Source organism: Eretmochelys imbricata, chromosome 3, assembly GCF_965152235.1.
Source record: "Eretmochelys imbricata isolate rEreImb1 chromosome 3, rEreImb1.hap1, whole genome shotgun sequence".
Taxonomy (NCBI): Eukaryota; Metazoa; Chordata; order Testudines; family Cheloniidae; genus Eretmochelys; species Eretmochelys imbricata.
The window spans coordinates 193,230,897-193,256,729 of record NC_135574.1 but is presented as its reverse complement, the minus strand read 5'-3'; the positions used below and the strand labels follow the sequence as shown (position 1 = coordinate 193,256,729).

Sequence of the window (25,833 nt, the reverse complement as noted above, 5' to 3'; positions counted from 1 at the left end):
GGCACAGAGAAGGTCCCTGTCCCATGGAAGGAGAGCATTGCCCAAGAAGCGTTTCCTATGCCTACCCTGGAGCAGTGGTGTGGACATCTCTTGTTCAGGTAAGTAGCGAACAGGTCTGTGGTTGTTGTCCCCCATCACCTGAATAGGTCAAGAAGCACTGCTGAGTTTTTCTCCCATTCATGGTCATGTGGGAACTTGTGACTTGGACTGTTCGTTATTGAGTTTTGTACTCCTGGAAGGTAGGTCATTGACAGTGTGAAGTTGTGGAAAATGCACCAGTTCCATAACTATAGTGCTCGTGCGCAAAGGAAGGGCAACCTGGCTCCTCCCTGCCAATTTATGTAGTAAATACGTGGCCTGTTATCTGTTAAGACTCTTGTGTATGTTCCCTTGATCAGTGGGAGGAACTGGGTGCAAACATTCCTGACCACCCTGAGCTTGAGGAGGCTGATGTGGTGGGATATTCTCCATGGTTGGCCACTTGCCTTGTGCTCTAAGGTCATTTAGATGTGTACCCATCCTATAAGGGATGTGCTGGTGGTGAGAAGTAACAATGGAGAAGTTTGCAAAAAGGGACTCCCCTTGCAAATATTGGTTGGATTTTTCCACCAGTTCAGCAAGTCTTTGACCTTAGTGGATAGTGACAGAGGTTTGTCTAATCTGTCTCTGTTTGATCAGTAGACCAAGCTGAACCACATCTGGAGGCACTGCATGTGAAGTCTGGCATGAGGCATCACCGCTGTTCCCACTGCCATATGCCTCAGGAGTTGGAGGCAGTGTCTGGCTGATATTTAAGGACTGTTTTGGACTGTCTATATGAGCATGGCTCAAGGTATGGAATCTGTGCTGTGGAAGGAGTACTTTGGCCTGTAAGGAGCCTAAGTCTGCCCCTATGAACTGTAGTACTGTACAAGGGTAAAGGCTGATTTTTGGATATTTATTTGTAAACCCAGTTCCATGAACGAGTCCACTGATTTTGGTAACCCAGATGGACCAACTGAAGGAGTGGGCTCTGAAGAGCCAACTGTCCAGACAGGGGGAAATCATGATCCCGAGAGCGTAGGTGAGCCACCGTTACAGAGAGGACCTTGGAGAATACTCTCAGAGCCAATGAGAGGCCAAAGGGGTGTACTCTGTAATGGTAGTGGTCCTGACTCCAGGTATTTCTGAGAAAACACCTATGTGAAGGTAGGATCGATATGTGGAAATAGGCATCCTGTAGGTTGAGGGTTGAAAACAAATCTCTCTGTTCCAGAGAAAGTGTGACCATCCTGAATTTTTAAGCTTTGACAAATTTGTTCAGAGTTCCCAGGTGGAGTATGGGTCTCCAAACTCCCTTCTTCTTGGGTATCAGGAAAATAATAATAAAAACCATTGCCTTGCACAAGTTGACAAACTGGTTCTATGGCTCCTAACCAGAGGAGGTGATCTATTTTTGTCATAACAGACTCTCGTCAGAAGTATATTATGGGAAGAGGGAGGGAGGGAGAAGTGAATGGCGTACCCACTGCGGATGATTTCCAGAACCCATTGGTCTGATGTTATACATTCCCAGGAGCTGCAAAATGGGGCAAGTCGGTAACCAAATAAGTGTAATAGGTTGGTGGGCTGAAGTGGTTGAGGGGACTGTTTTGAGGTAGATGGTTGTGACGTGGAAGGCTGTGGGCCTGATGATTTACATTTGGAGAATCTGCATTTCTTTCTCCGAGTCTTACACAAATGTTGGGTTGGGAATTATAAAGTATGGGATTTGTGTTGAGGTTGTGGACTAAACTTTCTTTTTAGTCCAGGAGTAGAGATTCCTAATGAGTGGAAAGTGGCCCTAGAATCTTTAAGGGTATGGAGGGACGAGTCAGTCTTTTTTGGGGAACAATTTGGTGCCTTCAAAAGGGAAGGTCTTTTACAGTCATCTGCACTTCCCTAGGGAAGCAAGATAGGTGCAACCAAGACGCTCGTCACATAACCACCGCAGTGGTGATGGACCAGGCTGCTATGTCAGCTGCATCAAGGGCTGATTAGAATGCTGTTTTGGCCACTAATTGTCCCGCATGGATAACAGCTCGGAACTGGTCATGATGTGACTCTGGGAGCTGATCAATAAAATTGTTGAGCTTTGTATAATTGATATAGTCATATTTCACCATTAATACTTGATAATTTTCAATTCTAAATTGCAGTGTGGCAGAGGAGTAAGCCTTTTTTCCCCAAAGAGGTCAAGGCATTTCCAATCCCTATCATATGGGGTGTACCTCATTTGGTCCTGGTCCCGGGCGTTACCTTGTCCATGACAATAGAATAAGGGGGAGGGTGGGGGAAAAAAAAAAAAAAAAAAAAGGAATTCCGTCTCCCTAACCGGGACATAATATTTTTATTGGCCCGTTTGCAAGTGGTTTGCCTTATAGTCTTGGCTGGGTCTAGAAGGGCCTCAATGATGGGAAGGAGCTATTCTGGAGGATGAGGGAGAGTGTAACATGTTGAGGTGTTTGTGATTGGTATCTTCTACCTCCTCCAAGGGTATCTGCAGGGTGGTTGCTACCCTTTTAGCCAAGTCCTGGAAAAGCCAAAAATCATCAACCAAGGACTGGGGAAGGGGGGGAGGGGCAGCATCACTGCCTTGTCTAGAGAGGAAGAAGAGATGTTGGTTCTTGGTGTCACTTGCTCTTCTAATCCGCCCTCCTGTTCCTTCATGATCTCCTCTGGAGGTTCAAAGGTTCTGGATACTGGGCTGAGGGAGAATCTCTCAGGCCGGAAGCCTGAGAGGGGTGAAGTCTATATGCTGCCCAGGGATCCCAATAGGGCCTCTGGGGCAGCTGAATAGAGCCTGGTGGTCATGCCCATGGCTAGCGGTAGTATGGTGGTAGAGAAGCAGCCTGAAGGTATGACTGAGGAACCCCTTGATAATGGGCACTATACGGAGCATGAGAAGAGTGGTGAGAGACTACCTCCTCTGGCTCACTGAGTCACCACTAGAAAGTGGAGGTGCATAGCACAGAGCTGGAGAAGACTCCTGCGTCTGGAAGAGACTCGGTACCGGAGCCCTGGTGCCGGGAAGGGGAGTCTCTGGTATATCCGATACCCTGAATTCTCGAGTGCCAGAACTCCCGTGGTGCTGGCCAACCCAGAGCCAATGGCAGTACAAAGGGAGTCTGCGATCTCATCAGTACCAAGCATTCTGGTGAAAGGTGGCTCTCAGTTGACAGCACCGAAGGTCCCACTCGTACCAGCAGCATCTTCTTAACGGTATGCTCCCTGCTCCTGTCCTTATCCCCTCTGATACCATTGGCTTGGTGCCTGTGCCCATCAGGTCTTTAGGAGCATCAACGTAGACTCTCATAAGCTATGGGTACCATACTTGGACTGTCTCTGTACTGACAATACTGAGCATGCTGGCAACCTTTTTCACAGCTCACTCTGAGGACTCACAGCTCTCTTTTTTGATGCCTTCCATGAAGGGTCTCTGACCAATTTCTTTGACTCAGTCCCAGGATGTCGAGGGTTGTGGGGAAGATTTGCGCCTCCTGGGTGACTCTTGATGTGGATCCAGAGAAGGCTGAAGGGCTGCCTCCATCAGGATGATTTTCTGTCTCAGTTTCCTGTCCTTCTGAGACATGGGTTTCAGTTGCTGAATGAGACCTCACTTCTGAGGAATGTGGCCTTCCCCAAGACAGTGTATGCAGCGAGAATGTTTATTTGCCACAAGGATGGCCTCCTTACAGGAGAGCCACTTCTTGAATCCCGGTGGCAGGCATACCCTGCTGGGGGAAAGGGTCTCTGACAAAGGGAAGAAATTAAGGGGGGGGGTTTTTTGTTTGATTTTTTGAAGAGAAAAACGAAGAAAATAAAAGAAAATCTACAACTATGAAAGAGGAAGTTTAACTAGCTAGTAAAATGCTAACAAAGATAACAATCACAAGTGGACTGCTAATGGCTCCATCTCTAGCCAGTGGCAGTTGAGAAGGAACTGAGGAGGGGGGATTCGCCTGCAGGTGCCATTAGCCTCATGGTGGGCAGGAGGAATGACAGCACACATGCAGCCTAAATGGACACTGCTACCAAAGTTCTCTGATCAGCAGTACAGGCATGCAAGCGCACTACAGTGGAGCATCCATAGGGACACCACTCGAAGAAGGAAGTGTAGATCTCTCCTAATCAGCACTAATCATACTCATGGCAGCTAGGAGGCTCTGGGTGGGGAGAACAAAACAAATATTCTCTTTTTCCTTTCTTGCAGCCTCAGAGGGGTGGGAAAAGGTTCCACACTGATCAGATACCTACTAGCCAGAGGCTAAATGGAATTCTACCAAACCTTCATGCTTTTCTAAATGCCTGAAGAGTGAGGCTAATCACCAAGGTGGTATCCTTCGACAGTGGTGCCCCAATCTTTCAAATGAATCTTAATCAGGTATGTTTAATTCTGTCTAGTATTTGTTAAAGTTTCCAAGCAGAAAGAGTATTGCATTGACCGGTGCAAGTACAGAGAGGAACGTTGATTTAATAAATTTGGAAACAAGTATGGCAGAATTGTTTCTGGGGCAAGAGGAACAGCAGTGGGAGAAGAAAAGGGCTCATTAGCTAGATATAAGGGGAAGAGCGAGAGAGAAAAACAGATACTTGAGGACAACCATTTCTAGGAAAGAAAAAGTGGAGTGAAGACAAGAAAGGAAAGAAGGTATAAAAAAAGTAAGAGACTACTACTAAGTAGGTCTGGTTGCATAACATTCAATTATTCTCTGATTATGTTGTTTCTGAATACTTGAGAAATTCATCAATGTGTACATCTGACTGATTATATTAAAAAATTGAAGAATTTGTAAAATATTATTTGACAAATATATTTAGACCAATGGTTCCCAAACTTGTTCCGCCGCTTGTGCAGGTAAAGTCCCTGGTGGGCTGGGCCGGTCTGTTTACCTGCCGCGTCCGCAGGTTTGGCCGATCGCGGCTCCCAGTGGCCACAGTTCACTGCTCTAGGCCAACGGGAGCTGCTGGAAGCAGCGTGGACTGAGGGACTTACTGGTAGCCGCTTCGCCTGGAGCAGCGAACCGCGGCCACCGGGAGCCGCGATCGGCTGAACCTGTGGACGCAGCAGGTAAAAAGACTGGCCCGGCCCACCAAGGGCTTTCCCTGCACAAGCGGCAGAACAAGTTTGGGAACCACTGATTTAGATAATACTAGTGAAATTAATCAAATATATCCAATTTGATCTTTCTGCTAATTGACAAGTTCTAGTAGTTACATTTTTAAAAAGGGTATTAAATCAGTTGATTAGCAAGGTATTAAATATAGTACGCAACTTTTATCCCTTTAAATTGCAAGGGTTGTGGCTTTCGTCGACATGGCAGCATAGATATTTTCCAATGTGTCTCACAGACCCTAAATAGCACCACTGAGAGAAAAGAGATTAAATTGATGCAGTCCTATTACACATAACTGTCAGGCAATAATCTAAAGCAAATATGATTTTTCTCCTCCTAAAGGCATCTGAGTCAAGTACCTACTGTTGCCAATTCATATAGGCTGTTTCCCAGGATTTATGGTACAATTAAGATTCAGGAATTCATACATTTCAATGCACAGTAGTTAAAACAATGAAAGCATTTTAAGAAGAGGATAAAAGGAGGTGAGGATAACTGAAAGAGTTGTGGAGGGCTGATAATGGAGAGTGCCTATTTAAGGAAATGGTTGACTGCTTACTAACATTAGGCAGAGAAAAAGTGGATTTTGAGCTCTCTTTGAAAGGGGAAGCTCTATAAAGTCTTATGCCTGGAAGGTACAAAATGGGTACACACGTCAGAAAAGGCAGAGCACAAAAAGCAACACAGCCCTACAGAGAATGGCAAAGAATTTTGCAAAGGGTAACTATGCGGACAGGAAGCCAGCAGAGGTCTGTCAGGTCAGAGACAAGATTTCTGGTATAGACAAGTTCAAGAAAGAGACTTTGGGAGGTCACGTGAGTAGACATGAACATGATGTGAATTAGCAAATCAGAAAGAACCTAAACGTGAATGGCTGACATGCACAGTGAAGCTGTGTAAGACGCAAAGGAGAGCTTGAGTGTGTATTCTAACATTTATTTAACTAAAGCTCTCCATAACAGCTAACATAGATCTTGATACTCAGAGTATGTCTAGATTACAAGCATTAGAGGCACAGCTGCAGCTACATCAGGGTAACGTAAGCACTTACTACAAAAAGAAAAGGAGGACTTGTGGCACCTTAGAGACTAAAATGTATTTGAACATAAGCTTTCGTGAGCTACAGCTCACTTCATCAGATGTAGCTCACGAAAGCTTATGCTCAAATGAATTTGTTAGTCTCTAAGGTGCCACAAGTACTCCTTTTCTTTTTGCGAATACAGACTAACATGGCTGCTACTCTGAAACCTGTCACTTACTACAGTGACAAAAGGGGTTTTCCATTGCTGTATATGTCCACCCGCTCGAGAAGCAGTAGCTAGGTTGACAGAAGACCACAGGGAGTGAAATTTTTCACAGCTCTGAGTTAGGTTGATCTAGCTATGTAAGTTTTAGGTGTTGAGCAGGCCTTAGTTCCTTTCTGCAAAGAGAAAATAAATCCATTAGAACTAAAGCTGTCAGCCATTTTAACTGAGTCATTCTAACAAGTTGTGGATTAGTTAATGCGGGTTGAAGATGCAAGAAGAATTAAGTCTGTAAAGGATAAAGATGAGTCACAGGGTATGAAAACAGTTCTTGACATTAAGTGAGATAGCATAGGTGGATCAAGATTATAGAAATCTAAAATTTCAAACAAGAGCTTTGCAACTTTCTGTGGAACCAACAAAATGCTACAAGAGCCTTTTCAAGGCAACAAGATCCTCAGTTCTGAAGAAACTCTTGGACTCAATTTTTAACAGTAACTGTACATAAGCAAGCTGATGTTTTAAATTTACTTTTAAATGAACTGAAAAAGAGTTTGTTGCAAAGTTCTAAAATGCTCTAGTTACTTTAATTACCAGAGTCTTAAAATTCAAAGAACTACATAAAGAAAAACACAAAAATAGATTGCTTTCATATGAAAATGTACTACTGAAGGATATCCATCCTTGAGACTTGAAACAGTATTTTTTCTCAGTTAATCTGTACCATTAAAACAAATTCAGCTTTTGTTTGTTTGTTTTTGTAAACAAGGATCAGGACCCCAAACAGGAAGATGGTCCCTTGCCCCAAATAATTTAAAACCTAGGTTTACTATAACTTATTTTTTGTTTATGGGTGCAATGGTCTAAATATTTAATATTGAAAATCAAATATAAATGCCTTATCTAGAATCTCTATTGAAACCCTAATGAGTGCCTGGTTTCAGTAGAACTTTGATGTACCAGACTACTACAAAATTAAAGTTGCCCATTAACCCAAATTATTTTCCTTCCATCTGAAATCATATACTTAATCCTATTTAATTTTCAATACTCTGTCCACATTCTAAGTCTACTTCAAATGGTAGCAAGAATTAAATGTTCTGATACACTTCAGTATTTGAGAGGGTCAAACTTCTTTATCTGGAACATCTATGTTTCAAAATAAATTGGTAAATAACTTTTTACATTCCTTCAGCCATTTGTTTGAGATCCAACTGGAAATTTATAAGAACAAGTCCTGGTAAGACATTTGAACAGATCCACTTCAAATAAGAGGTTGTCATAGAATGCCTTTTCCTTTCCTGAGTCAAAAAGAAAAGCAGTATTCAAAATTACGTATTTCAAAAGTTTTTCAGGTTGTACTTAAGTCTTTCTATGGAAAACACTAGTAACTCATCTCTGTGTATTTTCCTTTTGATGAAATATCCTCAAATTTATTCACAGAGACTCAAACTCTAATAGTTTTTCTAGTTGCCACTAGATACTGAACTGACCGTGGAAGACATTAGATTCAATAACAGATCCACAAAAGCTTGTGTTCACCTCTGAAATCCCAGAGGAACCACATGGGTGGCCCTTTAGTTTTACCAGTGAAGCCTGCCTCACAAACACTGAGATATCGAAGTGATAAGCAACTTAGATAGCTCCTAAATATTAAATTAAACTGCTCAAGCGTATCATTTTATATATAACACCGATTCAGTGGCTCTGTATAACAGGGCTATTAAAAAGCTACCCACCAGCTCTAAAACAGTTGCTTGGAAGAACCCCTTCAGTGTGAAAGACCCCCCAAGGGGTCCCACTTTTTGACAAGGATGGGCCACGTGGCCTCAACGTCTCCAAGACTGAGCCTCTGGGCTCCAACAATCCTGTTTCACTGTGACCTCTGCCCAGTGAGTCTAACTGAAATAAATGCCTATTCAGAGACTTTTTGCCCCCTTCAGGGATCATTGCTACTTCAGCAAGTATTTGCAGTGACAGCAAACAGCATTTTCAAAACAGAGTAGGGTTTATTAGAGTATGTCTATATTACACTATAGCAGCACAAGTTTTGCTGTCAGTGTAGTTAATCTGTACCTCCAAGAGGCAGTTACTATGTCTACCTAACTACATCAGACAAAGCACACAATTTTTCAAAGCCCCGAACAATAAGGTCAATCGCATTTTGAAGTACATATCTGGCCTGTGTCAAACGGAACACAATATTGGGAAGTCCTTAGGTTAGCACAGAGAAGCAAGGGTTAAGAATAGTCCAACACTGACCAAACCAGGGCTCCCTTGAGCTATGCTGCTGTAGTAACCATCTTGGTTTCCTCTCTGTATCTGTCCCTTTGGCCTGGTCTACCCTACAGAATTAGGGCGGTAACCATCTACCCTATAACGTTGCTCTCACCAATGTAAGACACCCATTACACAGGTTTAATAACTCCACCTCTGAGAGAAGTGTAATGCTTAGGTCAGTGTAGTTAAATCAATGCAGTGTCAATGTAGACACAATGTAGACACACCGCAGAGCTGGAGTGGCGGGGCTCTGGCTGTCCGTGCCCCACAATGACAGTTGGTGCAAGCACCTCTGGTGAGGACGTGTACCACTGACAGAAGGAGCTAACGTGGACATACAAAACAGATTTGATTACTGCAGTGGCTGCATGGTGACATAACTTAAGTCAACTTAAATTTTGTAATGTAGACATGCCCTTTGTGTCTCAGTCCCAGATATGAGCAGCTGTATCTATCCAAAGGCCAGCTCTTAACATAGCTACCTGACACCTTTTCCTTTTGTTCCCAGTGTAGGGTCTTGGCTCTGCTTCCCTGCAAAGAGGTGGGGGAAAATCATCTTCCTCTGGGCTATTGGTTACAAAGCATGAATATCCCAGCCATTGGAATTCCCATGTTTTTATGAATCCTTCATTGATACGCGTTGGCTTTATCAAGTCCTTTAATGACCCATTCATACCACCTAGACAGTTATATCACAGACACCCCTTGTGCCTCCTGCTCTTCCCCAACAGCACTTTTTAACTCTTTTGCACCCACTTGGTAGCAATCAAATAAGTCACTAGTCAAGTAAGTCACCAGAGATAGCTGGTGATTTTTTTTTTTTATTTAAACTCTGATTTTTTTGATAAAATGCTTTTTGAGGGAAAAAACCTATCTAAAGATAGCTTTAAGATACATTATAGCTCAAAGATATCTCATCATAGAATAGGGATTATAAATTCTATAGTATGAGACAATATATTCATGTAATGTTTAAGAAAAGTTTTGTAAAAGAGTTCCCATAGTTCGTGGATTACGGACCCAATCTTATGGTGTTCTAGGGGCTTCTGTACAGATTATTTAGGTTAATCTTTCTATCTACCCAATGGGACTCAGTGCTGAGTCTAGAAGATACCATCAGAGATGCTTAGTTTTGCAGTTCTCAAACTGTAGATTTGTGTCTCCAGAGATAACATGCTTGTTAACAGCAAAAATGATTTTAAATACATAAATATATAGAGAGAGGTGAGAAACAATAGACCTCAACCCTATTGTCCCTCTGCAAATTTCTGTACACAGAGTCAATCCCTTATCTCTCTCTAAAAGTGAGAAGTTTAAAAAACAGTTCACTGAACAGAAGATTGTTGGGGTGAAATAGATCTGGGCAAGGAGAAGAAGTCTGGAGATAAATGTGAGAAGGGAGGGATAGGCAGTAGAAAAAAGTGAAACTGTTTGAGCAGCATATTCCAGAAGTCTTCAGGTCTTTCTGAGTGTAGCCTTCATTGATTTGAGATCTATCATACCATTCTCTAACTAGAAGGGAAAACTTATAATGGCAGCAGACTGTAAAAGAGAACCAGTTTGGGAATAAGAATGATTCAAGAAATATATGTTTGCTGATGATGTTTTAAAGAAAGTCACACCAGTGAACTGATGGAAGTCATGTAAGTACTTGGATTCAGAGACTGTTGAAGTGATAATCTCACTTTTAACAGCAGTAGCTTCTTCTGACAGCGTAGAAAGAATATTTTCTTCCTTTGGACTAATTCATTCCAAATTGAGAAATCGTTTGGGACGTGAAAAAGCAGGAAAGCTTGTTTTTCTTTTCCAGATTATGAACAAACAGGAAAATGAAGGTGGTGATGACTGAGTTAGCTGCAGAAGCCAATATTTTAAGTTTCTCATGTTGACCTGGCTGACATAGTCTACTATTTTTTTTAATATTTCATTTAAAATTTTAATTAAAAACAATTTTAACAAAAACAAACCTATTTTAAAAAACTTAAATGTTTAAATTCAAAAATTCATATGCTTGTTTTGTTAAAATATGTTTGCTGTTGAAGAAAAAAATCGAGAATAGATAACGTTGTTGTTTTAGTTAAATAAAACAATTTTAATATCTGTCTGGTGATGTCCTCCTACTAATACAGCATGGCATGAAAATCCTCCAAATATTAGAGTTCACCTCCCAAAGACTTCATAAATATGTTTCAATTATCTTTGGTAAATGAAATAACCAAACAATCATTCATTTTCTGATATAGCTGTAAAACTAATCTGAAAAGTTTTCAAAATAAATCACTTAAAAATGAAATCTACATCTATCTCTGAGTTGTGATGAGTATATATTAAGGTTATAACAACCAACAAGAATGCACTTTTATGTAGAAATCCATGATTAATTCGAGTCTTCCTGACTGGTGATTTAAATCATGATTTAAAATCAAATTTAAATCAAATCCACCCTGATTACAATAACTTTTAACAATAAATGTTAATGGGAAAGAGGAAACAAAAAGGCTAGGTTTAACCAAACAAAAAGGCCACTAATATAATTCAAGGACACTCTGTTAAGATCATGTCTGGTAAACAAGATAAATGTGGGACCAGAAATCAATAAACCAATATTGGTGTGTCAGAAATTAGGTTTAATTAGGCCTAGAAGAAAATAATGAGGAGATGGGCTACTCTGCCCACCATCCTCTTTTGGGGTCCTCAAAGAAAGACTCTAGGGGTAAAAATTAACAGAGACCAAACTAACACAACTTCTTCTTTCAGTCAGCAGACGTCCGTCAACAACGACTACAGAAAACTTCAATGTCATGAATGGCAACCTGACTGTCACATGGGACTGTGGGATCTACCATGACATCATTTGGTCTTTGCCATCCTCATCCTAAAAATGTCTGGATCAGACCAGGCCAAGACGACATTACCATCTCCACTTGCTTTGGCTAAATCCCAAACCCACCCAATATGAAACAGGATTGGACTTTTAACTGTAACAGCAGCAGCAGCTAGAGGCCAGCTCAACTAAATTCTTTTCCCCAAAATGGACAATTATAATCATCTAGAGACTGTCAAACGAGGGAAGGGGGCTCCTAATAAAACCTCTTTCCAGCTAACGGAAGAGGAACAACGGATGTTGTTAAAATGAAAGCCTTACTTAATACTTTATATTGCAAATGCTTTAATGTTTTTCCTCATCTTTTCTATATCTTAAATAGAAGGATGAAAACAATTTTAATGGTGTGTATGCCACAGTACCAAGGTGGCTGAGGTCTTTTTACTCCTGGGGGAATTCATGTCCCCCACAGATTTCTTTGCTTCCCTGCAGAAATATGACTTTCTGACAGGGAAGCAAAGGGAAGCCACAAGAGTGGTTATGCACCCCTCCACAGCAGCATGACCATGTCCTTTCGTGTGCCCGGAGCAGCTGGTGGAGAGGTAAATCACTGAAGGAGGAGGGAAGGGGGCTGGGGACACCCTGTCTGATGGCTCCTATATTGCACTGAGCTCAGCTGCTAGTCCCGGCTGGGCAGGGAAGGACAGGACTTCCTTTTCCCACACAAGACCCACCCCCAAAATCCTTCCCTGGCTGCAGGAAGCTCTCCACTCCCCCCACCCCCACTTCCTGAGCCCATCACTCCTCAGCCACAAGAGAAGGGGTCACTGTATGGGTAGCTGCTCCCCCATCCACCCAATCAAAAGCACTGGCTTCCTCCAGGCCCGGGGGGTGCTCAACCCTCTGCTCCACCTCAGGCCCCACCCCCCCACCCAACCCTTTCCCCAAGCTCCCACCTCTGCCCCTCTCCCTCCCCCTAGCATTCCCCCTCCCCACTCCTCCCCTTCCCTCCCAGAGCCTCCCGCACACCATGAAACAGCTGATCGTGGCGGGTGGTACATGCTGGCAGGGAGGGAGGAGCTGATCAGCGAGGCAGCAAGCGGGTGTGAGGCACTGCAGGGGTAGATGGGAGCTGGCTGCCAGTGGGTGCTCAGCACCCACTAATTTTTTTTCCATTGATGCACTGGAGCACCCGTGAAGTCAGCGTCTATGCACCCAACCACCATGCATCTAGACACCCCCCCCATACCCAGAACCCTTTGTCGACCCTCACCACCCCATCCCCGAACCTCCACCGTGCTGAGCCCCACCCCCTGCATCCAAACCCCCACCCCTACACCCAGATCACCCCCCACTCAACACCCCTTGCACGTGGGCCACCCCAATAAGCCCCCCCACACCTGGACCCCCTTTCCACCTACCCCCACTCCCCCAGTATCCAGAACCTCCCATCAAGTCCCCCACACGCAGACCCCCCCGCCGAGCCCCATCCCTCCACACCCAGACCTCCCCCCCAGCCTCAACCACCTTCACCTAGGTGAAGACCCCCCCTTCAGAGTCCCATTGCCCCTGCACCCGGAACCCCTCAACAAGCTCCAGTGCATCCAGATCCCCCCTGCACCCAGATTCCCCCACACAGAATCCTCTCACTCCACACTAAGATCCTGCCAGGCTGAGCCTACCTGCTCACACCTGGTATGGAGGGGCAGGGCCACAGAGTATTTCTGAGGCAGGCTTGGCCCTTGCACTGTCAGGATCAGGTTCAGCCTCACAGCCAAGTCTATGTTGGGGGCATGGGGGGGGTCTGCATGGTGATTTCCCACCTCCGTGCAGCCAGTCGCCTGTGCTCCCCACTGCCATGCTAGAGCCTCCACCTTTTATTTACTGATAAATAAAATTTTCAGAAATTTTGAAATATTGTGCGCAGAATTTTTTTTTTTTTTGGCACACAATTCCCTCAGGGGCACTCTGTATACCAAACCCAAAACCTTGTTTAACATTGTTTAATGCTAGACAATGACGGGGTCACATTAATATATTTGATTCCTTGGGCCCATATATTCCGTCAAAATGAATGCAGCAAGACTTAAAAAGACAACTTCAACATTGCTGCTGCTGTTCATAACTTTGCTGACCAGAAAAAAAAACGACTAGACTCAGTTTCAATGCTGCTATCCAGTCACCAGTGAAACTGTCAAGAGTTGTGTCAGTCTTTTCCTGCCACTGCTGTCTGGAAATGCCAGGAGAAACATCAGTGGTGCTCAGTGGCGTTATTCATTGGGAAGTGGGGAGAATGGAAACTGGATACAGTAGCAGAGGCCTGCCCCACTCACAGCAGCTAGGACATTCTGGAAGCAGGGAGAAGAGACAAGGGTCTCCTTCTTCCTAGCCAACATGGGTGAGGGGGAAGAAGTGGAGTTTTAAGTTTAAATGAGATATACTCATATCAAACCAAAGGCAGATGTAAAAGATGAACCTCCGCATCTGGGTCACTGGGTCCCAAGACTATATTCTGCAAGAAATCCCAGTAAAATCCCCTTTCCAGTAGCTGGGCTTTTCAGCAGGACATTTGCCCATGGACCTTGCTGGTGGGCCTTTCACCACTGTATTTTTAGCTAACTTTATCATTCTACGGCAGTGGCTTATAGGAATTGGAGTTTTTCAACTCCTTTGATTTACCTATCTGACACAATGCATTAATGCTTACGTGGCTCAAAATTTCCTTTTGACTGTGCTGAAAGTTTTAGAAATGGTCACGTTGCTTACTTGACTTGGGTTTTTAGTCTCTGGCTGTTTAGCTGCATTTAATATATTTTAGCTTAAAAACAACCATCCACACAAACTGCTTCACAAATTTGATTTACTAATTAGCACAACTCGTTTGTAGCTTGGGAGCTAAGATTCTTGCTGGCTGTTAAGGAGCAATACTGGCCTATTCAAAGGATTTCCAAGATTTCTTTAACACAGCTATAGAAGTATTATTTAAGGTGATCAGTTATTGAAGTATTATTTATAATTGTGAGGATTCCTCTCTATTCACAATGTAGAGCCTTAACTAACCACACAGTCAAACAACTGTCAATAACCCACAGTTAAGTTAGCCATGTTAACACACAGCACTGCTTTCCTTAGCTGCATAGTCTAAAAGTGCATTAAAAGTCCAGTGTAATCTCTATTGCGCATCCACAATATGAAATTTAATGGGTTATAACTTTTGAATGAAAATCAAAAAATTATCTTTCATGCGAAATGCATAAACACCAAAAATTAGCTTTCTACCTCCAACCATTTTGACTGTCCAGTTGTTAAAAAAACTACTGGGAGGAATATTTTTTCCACTCTTACTCAAAAACAGATTAAGCATTTTTATTAAACTGTGCATGCACACAAAACACTAAGAACAGAAAAAATGAATCATAGGTGAAAGTTTCAGAAAATACATGGTTGAAAAATGAGATTCAGAAGAAGCGAAAGAATACTTATTTTATGCACATCAGCATTTCCAGATCAGTTAAGAACACGGTGACCATTTTAAATGTTTCTTGTCTGAAGGAAAAGGAACTGTGTGAAGCAAGTTGATATGAGAAACTGCTGTGGAGCAAAGCTGGACAAAAAGCTGGGCAACTGGATAGGAGAATTTCTATGGTCTTAAAGTTAGCATGAATGAGAGGAAAACTGCAATATCTCAAATCTGCAAATATTCTCTTCTCTTATGCATAACGTTTGCTTGTTTTGATTTTTTTTTCCAACTTAGACACTAGGCAGCTAACACTTTTAAAAGTATTTTTAATTCACTAATATTGAGGTGCACAGGTATTTTCCTCTTTTCTTCTCTTTTTTTTTGGTGGCTTTTTTCATTCCTATTTAACGTATTTTAGCCCTATATCTTCATCAAGAACTCCCAGACAGCCCACGCCTAGAATGTAATATTGAGTTGTTCATGAAGACACTTTTGGCTGTAATCTAGAAAAATGCTTGTCTCCACTTCGTCACACAGAATAAAGTAAATTTAGTCCCATTAGGAAATTATGTATGTTAACAGACTCTGGTAAGAACAAAGATACAATATTTGCACTTTAGCTCAAATACATTTTTATAGGTTAAATTTGCCTTGATATTCAGTATTTCTATTGCTATCATGCATATCTATTTCTTCTGGTGACCAAAATAATCCATAAATTCTCTACGATATATGGTGTGACCCAGTGATCCAAGTGCAAGACTGGAAGACATGACATCATGAAATCTAATCCTGCTATGACAGAAAATTTAAATTCTCTAATCATCGTTCCAGGTCCACAACAGTAAAGGTCACTGGTCCAACTAAAGTATACCTAGCTATGGGAGGTCACAAGACATCAGACCTTAAATTTACATATTTTGGCTTTCATCTAGTTCTGTTTCTTCCCCACTTGTATTTTTGTTTTTTGTTGTTGTTTTTTTAAACAGACCTCTTACACTGCCAGAGTTATCATTTCTTTAGGTTACTGGCAACTTGGATACAAAATTGCTTTCACACAATGTAAAACACTAGTTTCTATATCTTGTCTTTCAAGAAAGTGGCCACTTTATGTGGTAGCCATGTTGGGTGTAAAATGAAAAAAAATGAAGTATGAAATATATTATTTTAAAGTTTGACAGCCTGTCACATGTCTGGTGCCACTGGGAAGCAGAGAACAACAGGTTTCCAATGGTACAAAAGTTGCATTTTTAGCCCTCATGATTTGTAAATTCTGAGACCTCAAACTCTTATTGGGCCATTTGGTTTAGCATTGCTATTTTTCCCCCAGAGCTCGGAAATGCATCTCAACACATCTCAACAGTTATTTCTAAGTACTTGGAAAAGTCACTTAGCTTCTCTGCCTCAGTTTCCTCATTTATAAAACGAGGACAATTTTTACAAAACTGAGAGGAGTGTTGTGAGATTAGCTTGTATGGTAGTTGGAAAAGAAATAGAGCTGTTAAGTCTAGTGCATCAGATCTCTCAAATTCCAGAGGTATAAATGTCAAACATTTTTGTGAGACAAGGTAGGTGAAGTAATATCTCCTGGGACCAATACAGCTACAACTATACTCCGTACAAATCTTTGTGATATTTACTAAAATACTTCTTGATGTTACAGGTGTAAGGATGGAAAAGAATCCGCATTTAATACAGTACATTTGTTTCATGAAGAAATTTTGCTTGAACTTTTTCAACTATACATCCAATGAGCAGCAACACTTCTATTTCTCTCTCTCCTTTTAGTTAACATATAGATCTCTGCCTTAGTGTATCCCTCAACCTTAATTTCAGTCTTTTCTTCCACCCCCAGAACTCCTCCAAAAGCAAAGGACTTTGATTATGGCTGTGCTTCATGCACAGTAATGCTTTCCCTGCGCCTGCTGATGCTTTTGAGGAAGGATTAGTGTGTAGGAAGCAAAGCACAATCAACCACCTCTGCTTCTGGGGTCTTTCTGTGGGGAGAGCTAACGCACAGAAATAAACAGATAAATAGGCGTCGGGGGGGGGGGCGGGGGAATGCGTATAAACCAACAAGAGAAAGGGTGGAAAAATGGGGAAGCATACCACTAAGTGAACTGGTTGCTAAACAACAAAGAACAGTGTGATCATAGAGATCAATTATGCTAACTCTCCTACACAAGAAATTCACAAAATGGGATCACAAGAAGTAGGGTCAAGGAGAGAAAGGGGTCAGGAGAATCAAGAATGCAAGACTCCCCAACCTGAAATTAGAATTGTGGACAGTGCTTTAAAAAAAAAATTAATTTAAACTATGGGCAAAAGTTTTGCTTTATTTCACTGGAAAGGAAACCTGTAAGCACTTTGATTAATGGATCAAAAGCTTGCCTATCACCTATACTTAATATCTGCATTAAGTCACTATTCTCTTACTATTTTCTTTAGCAACACTCAACAAATCATAGGAGGAAACCACAGGAAAAAAATTACTTACTAATAGTGAATCACGCCAGAGTTACAAAATCCTGTGCTTCGTGGACGCTAGTCACCATAATATAAATCAGCCCTTGAATAAAAAGCAAACCACCAAAAAAATCCTCTCATTTCTACAATCCTTCCAGACAAGTGTTGCTCAAACATCCAATTAAGTCTGAAGTTAGATGGAAGCTACAAAACTTTCATCTTTACAAGTTAGTTCCTTTTAAAATTTGCACTACATAAATTGAAGGTGACCTGCAAAGGATTTTTGAACAACTGGATATGTCTCCCCCCACACCCTTTTTGTAAGATTCTTCATGATATATCAAGATTAGAAAAGCAGGAGTGAGGAGAAGGAATTACAAGTAGCTATTTTTCTGTGCCCCCCCCCTTTTTTTTTTTTTACTCTAACAGCTTGTCTACATTACAAAGTTAAGTCAATGTAAGGCAACTTCCCTTGTGGACCTAACTATGGAAGTGTATGCACTGCAATGCTCCTCCCATCAGTTTAACTCTCCTGCTACACCAACATAATAAAATCACCTCAACGAGATGCATAGCACTTAGGGAACCATAGTTAGAGCGACACAGTGTCGGCGTAGACACTGCATTGTTTATGTTCCTTAAGTGGCCTCCAGGTGGTGTCCCAAAATGTCTATCATGACTGCTCTGGTCATTGGTTTGAATTCTGCTGCCTTGGAGCTTTGTACACAGGTATGCACTCCTCCCTTTTCAAAGCCGTAGGAATTTTTGAAATTGCTTTCCCCGTTTGCTCAGCGTGCAGAGCTCACATATCATATGCCCAACTGACCATGCTGGCTCCCCGCAGCAAATGCACTCCTGCCTGGACTACACCGGAGGTGGTAGATCTGTTGGGTCTGTGGAGGAAAGGAGACTGTGCAGTCACAGCTCCGCTCCAACTGCCGGAACTTTGATATCTACAGGCCGACTGCTTGTGGCATGGAGGAGAAGGAGTATGATAGGGACATGCAGCAGTGCTGTGCAAAAAAAATCAAGGAGCTGAGACAGGCGTACCAAAAGACAAGGGAGGCCAACAGTCATTCTTGTGTGGCGCCAAAGACATGCTACTTCTATATGAAGCTTCACACCATCCTTGGCAGTGACCCCACCTCCACAAGTCCTGTGGATAGTTCAGGGGGGTCCGTAGACAGTGGCCAGCGGAGTGAACCCCAAGAACGACGTGGTGGATGAGGATGTGGAATTGGTGGAGGAGGATGGGGGACAGGTAACAGGGATATCCAGTGGTGTGGCAAGCCAGGAACACTTTTTGACTCTGGAGGGATATAGCTAGTCCCATCACTCCGGCTTGAAGTACCCCACTGAAACCCCCTACCCTCCAGGCCAAACTCACCAGGGCTGGGGCTGCCACCGTGATGTATGCCTGCCAAGGGAAAGTGAGAAAGTTGTATTGCTAACTTGTTTGGATCAAGAGTGTGACTGCACTCACAATAATGCCTCTGTCTATTGTTTCTTTACCATCTGCCGACATGCCCTTGAGGATATCCTCCTGCACACCAGCTGAGTGAGTCAGGCTCATAAGGAGACAAAACAAGAGGAGTAAGGAAGACATGTTCCAGGAAGTGCTGCAATCCTCTGGTGCTTCGTATTGCAAGTAGAGAGCATGGAGAGAGACTATCAAAGGCAAACTGCGGATGGATAGTCAGGATAGGAAACACAGGCAGGAGCTCAGGGAGCTGACATATTGAGGTCCCTGACTGAACTTCAGGCGGAACACATCCGTGCTCACCTACCCCTGCAGCCCATGCAGAACTGCCTTCCAGGCTCTCCCCACACATTCCTCACATATTCCAGGGTCGTCGCAGTACCCCAGGCACTCCACCCCAAGGGATGTTTCACAATGACAGCTGGACATACACCCAGCTGTGAGAGCCTCATTGGCAAATGTGATCAATTTTCATGTTCCTTCCAGAAGATAGAAATGTTTGCATGACTGTTGAATAAAAATGTACTTATAGAAAGTAAATGAATCTTTATTTGTCTCTTACATACGGGGGTTGCTGCTAAAATTCTAAGACAGTGCCAAAAGGTGCATTTGCTTTGTTGCATTCTTGCATGCATAGCAATCATTACAAGGTTCATACTACAGTGCAAGAATACAATGCCTGGCTCAATGCATTACAGAAACATACATAACTGTGGCTCATTATCAAAATACTCCTTCAAAGCCTCCCTGATTCAACCAAAGCCACATTGAGCCCCTATAATAGCCCTGGTATCGGATGCTCAAAAGCCAGCTGATCCACCTCAACACTCCACCCCTACAGAAACTTCTCCTCCTTAGCTTCACAATGTAGGTTGCTATGACCATGGGAATATTTTCCTTACTGAGGTCTAACCTGCCAAAGAGGCAGCACCAGCAACCTTTTAAGCGGCCAAAGACATATTCAACAGTCATTCTGTACCTGCTGAGCCTGTTGTTGAAGCACTCACTGCTGCAGTCAAAGTTGCTGATGTAAGACTTCCTGAGCCATGGGAGCAAGGCATAGACTGAATCTCCCAGAATCACTACTGGCATTTCAACATCTCTAATGGAAATCTTCTGGACTGGAAAGAAAGTCCCTGCCTGCAACTTTCTGTACAGTCCAGTGTTCCTGAAGATGCACTTGTTATGCACCTTCCCTGACCAGCACGTGTTGATATCAATGAAACAACCCCAATGATATACCAGCACTTGCAATACCATAGAAAAGTAGCCCTTTCTGTTGCTGTACTCCATCGCAAGATAGCACGCATATCACCACTGCCCCTCCGCAGTAAGTGAAACCCATTGCTTCAAACCCATCCACTATTTCACGCACATTGCCCAGAGTGTCAATCCTTCACAGCAGGAGGTGATTAATGGCCATGCACACTTGCATCACTGCAACCCCCATGGTAGACTTCCCCACTCCAAACTGATTCGCAAATGATCAGCTTCCACACTGCAACTGCCAATCGCTTCTCCACCATTAGGGCAGCTCTCATTTTGGTGTCCTTGTGATAGGGAGCAGGGATGAGCACCACACACGCTTCCAGGAAGGTGGATTTACGCATCCAAAAGTTCTGCAGCCACTGCTCATCATCCCATAGCTGCATAACAATGTGATCTTATCACTCAATGCTTGTTTCTTGGGCCCAGAACGAACAGTCCACTATGTGCAGCTCCTCCATGAATGCCAACGGCAATCTTGAATTGTTTCTGTCCATGGCACACACAACAGGGCAGATACCATGGTGTCATGATCAGAGTCACCACTGTGTTGCATTCATAGCGCTCACCAAAATACTGGAGAGCACTGCAGGATCCATGCTTTCTGACAGATGGCAGGCATGTGTTTACAGGATCTGTTGACAAGTGGCATGAAATGTACTAGGAAACCCGTGGATTCATGGGAGGGAAAAAACTGCATCATGGGATGCTCAGCTCGCCCCCGTGAGACACTGCAAACCCTTTCCCAGAACATCCAGTGGAAGATGGTTGCAAGTTGCACAGTGGGATAGCTACCCACAGCACACTGCTCTCTGTCAATGCAAGAGTAACTACTGTGGACACGCTCCACTGTCACAAGGAGCATTGTGTGGACATGCAACTGCAGTTTAATTATAGTGGTGGATGAACGTTGATGTAACTTAAGTTGACAATGCCAAATAGGTGCATTTGCATTGTTACTGCACACACAGCGATCATGAGAAGGTTCATACCACAGTGCAAGAAAACAATGCCTGGCTCAGTGCATTACAGAAACATACAATACTGTGGTTCATTGTCAAAATACTCCTTTAAAGCTTCCCTGATTTGAATAGCTCCCCGTTGAGCCTCAGAAATATCTGGAGTGTCAAGTCTGTCCTTCCCTGATTTTGCTGCAGAACTTATGGATGTTTACTGTACCTGCTAACACCTTAACTGAAGGAGGGTTTTAAATCACAGACTTAAAAATGTTTTATCAGCCATCGAAGTTAAATAAGTGTTAAAAGTTAACAGTTTCAAACACTGACTTAAAATCCCTCTCCCGCAATTGCTCAGCTTTTACTCTCCTCGGTTTTGTGATGATACCATTTTGTTAGCTCTACAGTCATTAAAATGTTCCAGCCTAGACAGGACCATATTTCTAATATAAAAAAAAGTTGACTTTTTTTCTTTTAATGTCAAGTCTTCATACCTTCTTTGGACATCATGATGTAAACAGCATAATCCTCATTTTCTTTCCTTTGCAAAATTTAATTTCTAGTCACAAAACTGAGACAATATGCCCTTTAAATGTAATCTTCAAAATAAGAATCCTTTGATAAAAAGTGCAAATGCCTTCACACAAGTCTAGGTTATTAAGCAAAATAACCTTAAACTTACCATTTTTCACTGTATGTACTCTAGGACCCCCCTCCCGATTGATTCTCTTCTATTGCTAGCCAGCATATTCAAGCGATGGTCTATAGTAGACACACCACCTCTAGAGTAAAGGTAGGCATAATCTCCGAGTAGACAATCATGAGGTCCAGATTTTACAAAAAGCAAGAGTTAAATTAATAATCTGCTGCAATGCCCTGAATTTTTCCCCCCCCACTAAAAGCACATATATATTATGTTACGTCCAGTTAAAAGACTTCTGGCTGAATTCTTATATTTCCTTTTCTCCAGGTATAAAGTTCAAAACTAGCTAGAAAAATCATGTCCCAGTGGGAAAGAAGCTATCAAAAATAATTTGTCCCAACATGTTTGCCCAAAACCAACATAGTTTACTTTTATAGAACTCCCCAGTAAGTTTCCCTCTGATTAAAGTAATTTTTCCCTTAGACCATATTGTCTAGATCAAACTCTGATAAATAAAGTGTGTACACTGCTTCAAGTAATCTGTAATGCACCCATCACCTTAGTATTTAGGTGCCCATTAGAAAAATATTTAAATAAGCTGCTATACTAACAAGTTCAATGTACCTCAGAATTGTGGTTCTATTTTCACTCTCACTAATGTTTATATTCAGAATACATCTCAAATCACAACTGGATTTTTTCCCCCTAAAAATATAGTGTAGTTCAAATGTGAATTAATTCACAGAAATCCAATGGCCTGTGTTGTGCAGGAGATCAGACTAAATGATCACCTCAGTCCCTTCTGGCCTTACTATCTATGAAATCTTAGAATAAATCTACCTATCATGCACACTACAATACATTCACCTCAGCTCGTTTACTATAACTGCCAGTACTTTGGTCCTGCAGGAACACAAGAGAAATGTTACTTCAAACTCCGAAAACCATCATCCTATTACAAAACAAAACAAAAAAGTAAAAGTTAGAACTGAAAAATAAGATTTGATCTTAGTTTATACACATTGAGACTGGTCTCTTGCAGTGAAAGCATCCAAATTACCACAAAGTATATTCAATTTTTCCTAAAAATGAAAGGCAGCTTAAATTATGCTGATCTTAATTTCTCAAATTAATCTATTCTTAAATTTTATCCAAATTTCAGACTTAAAGGTCAGGTCTACATCAGAAAAGGTTTTCAGAGACTGCTAGTGTAGACGCAGCTTATCCTGGCAATAAATAAATAAATAATAAAAATGCTTTTGCCCAGTACAGCGTATTATATTAGTTCCCCCAGCAAAATAAACTATACCAACAAAAGTATTTTTAACAGCATAGCTGTGTATACACTAAGGTTTTTGCTGGTATAGAAATGTTGTAAAAAAGACACCTTCACCCAATATGACTATGCTGGCAAAAGTTTCTCACAAGGCAGTGAAAAATTAGGGTGAGTATAAAGACCTTTCACAGACACACAAAAATACATCTCACCGTTCAGGAACTCTTTCTTGTAATTTGTGCACATTAATAAGCATCAGAGAAACCTTCAAGAAATTCTTCTCATATAACCTTGGCTAATGACTGCATTAATGTAATTATAACGTAATGAAAGCTACATATCATTCAGTTATTAGATGTACATACAACAACTGGAAGCACTGCAGTAGTAACATGGCTTCAAATAGTAAAGGTTTGTTTTGTTTTTAAGTCCTGATTTTATTACCACTTTTTCAGAACAGGGAAGGGATTTGATAGCCTTAGTGTTTTCTATGTATTTCAAATGTTTGGCAGTAGCTTTCCAGAACCACAATTCAAAACAAAGCAAGCCTCTAAAATGTTTCCCTAACAAAATATTTCTAACAGAAAGTAAAGGCACAATTACAAGATCAGTCGAAACATGCAGCATAATATTTTACCATAGCTTTGCTGCACAGTAAAAAGGAAAGTTGGCAATTGTGTTTTTAAATATAAAAACAAAAGGAAATCCATTTTTGGTTCACACGCACTGCTAGACTTAACATGTAATGGTGATAATCAGCTGGTTTTGCACATAAGGGAAGAAGAGCTGGGAATGAATAGCTCCAATTGTATACATTTCCCAACTCCAAAACTGAAACTTTGACAGAAGTCACCCTGCAGCCAGGGGTATCGGATAATTTAGCATAAAATAAATGTTTATTAAAAAGGGCGTTGATTTCTTGGCACGAGTGGTAAGCAGGAGATACCCCTAGTGTCGACGTAAAATACTACAGCATAGAATACCATATGTCTGGATTAATTTTACGGCAGTAAAAGGGAAATTTAAATCGCTATGATTTTAAAAAGACAACCCCTTCATGCACACCGTGATATACTGCAAACCTTCTTACAACATCCAAAAATCTACATACAGATCACAGTTACTGTAAGATTTACAAACTCTGAGCAATAAAGTCTGCCATGGGCGACGTACATTGTAGCCTTCCGGGTCTGCACATGAGAAGCAAACGCTGCTGCACCAAAGCGCAAAAAAAAAAAAAAAAAAAAAAAACCCTGCAAGACTGCAAAATAACCACCACGGAACAGCACCACTGAGCAATGGCAGAGAAACGCAGGACTACATCTGGGAAACAGATGAAGAGCAGCCTAGGATTCAATCCTGTTTCAGAGATGGGAGGGGGCCCGGGGACGCCGAGGTTGGGGGCAGGGGAGGGGCGGGTATAAAGGCAGAGGAGCAGTGGCGTGGGGATACACGGTAACGAGGGGAAGGGTAGCTGAGGGGGATGACGGGGTATGAGGACGGGGGGATGGGCTGTTACTGACAGGGTGGCAGGAAAAGAGTGTAGGGGGTCATGTGGGAGGAGACAGGAGGTATCTGGAAGCGGCCTGGGGGGCGCAGCGGGGGTACCCGGAGGCGGCGCGGGCCTGGAGGGCGGGACAATCCGGAGGCGGACGAGACAGGGGGTATCTGAAGCTGGCCTCGGCGTGGCGGGGACGGGGACACGGGTAGCTGGAGGCTGCCGGGGGGCGGGAGGTCAGCTGGAGGCGGCCCAGGGGAGGGGACCGGGGTATCTGGAGGCGACCCAGGCACGGAGGTAGCTGGGGTTGCGGCCGGGACACGGGGGTGGGGAGGGGACGAGGATATCTGGAGGCGGCCCAGGCATGGCGGAGGGGAGGGCCCGGTCCCGCGGGAAGCAGGACGGGGGCGGCTCCTAAGGGCCGTTGCCGTCCCCGCTCCCTCCCGATCTCTGCCCCAGACCCGCAGGACCAGGCTGGGTCTGGAATTTTCTGCCGGGCCCGGTGCAGGGGGCTCGGCGGGCGGGGGAGGGGAAGCGGGGGCTGCTCACCATGGTGGCGGGTGGGTGTTGGGAGCCTCCCCGCAGCTGGATCCGCCGAGTGCCGGTCTCAGTAGCCGCCCGCGCCCGCTCAGTCCCGCCGCGCTGCCGCTGACGGTTTCGCTGCAGTGGCTCGCGCTGACCCGCAACCTCACCGAGAGGGAGGGAAGAAGAGCGAGCGAAGAGCGGCAGCACAGGGCGGAGCAGCCAACATCCGGGCACCCCCGCCACCAGGGGCTAATTTGCATACGTGCGGGGGGCGGGGGAGACTGCGCGGGACGTTCTGTAGTTTCAGCCGGGGGAGGTTGGAGGTTGGTCACATAGGGGTGTGTAAAATGGCGGCTGCCGGCCGGATCTGGGTTAGCCCTCGCGCGGAGCGGGAAGTGGGTCGCCTCGGCCCCTGCTTCCTGTAGCTCGTGGAGGGAGTTTCCGCTGGGGGCTGGTTCTCCTGGGCCTGTTGCCCCACATGGGGCCCCTCTCCGGACCCCCGTCAACTTCCACCCTCAGCTCCCTCTCCCAAGCTTCGTTTCTCCCTCGGCTGGGGGGCAGGAGCCCCCTACAGGCAGGGAGGTCTGTGCCACTGTGTTGCCTCCTTTTCTCTCTTTGCCCTGGGGGGAGGCTTTCCTGTCCCTGCCCAAACCGTCTGCCTGGGGCCCTTTAGAGACACTGGGGCTAAAGCTGTTTCCTTTTGGGTTGTCTTATGCCCTGGTTAATGTGGGGGAGGGAAGGAATAATCCGTGTTTCGCACAAAGTGATGTTCTCTACAAC

The 25,833-nt window shown here is 43.4% G+C and overlaps 1 protein-coding gene across 2 annotated transcripts in view; it reads right to left on the bottom strand.

The window, feature by feature from the left end:
- Positions 1-25,309, bottom strand: part of PPP3R1 (protein phosphatase 3 regulatory subunit B, alpha) — an 85,435-nt gene extending 60,126 nt beyond the window's left edge. Inside the window, exon 1 of one of the 2 annotated variants that reach the window (XM_077814008.1) lies at positions 25,078-25,309. Coding sequence is in view for 1 of the 2 variants with exons in the window: in XM_077814009.1 (XP_077670135.1) it covers positions 25,078-25,080 (3 nt within the window). In the remaining variant the exon portion in view is untranslated. The remainder of the gene's footprint in view (positions 1-25,077) is intronic. The other variant, XM_077814009.1, reaches the window with a different exon arrangement.
- Between the last annotated feature and the right edge of the window lie 524 nt (positions 25,310-25,833).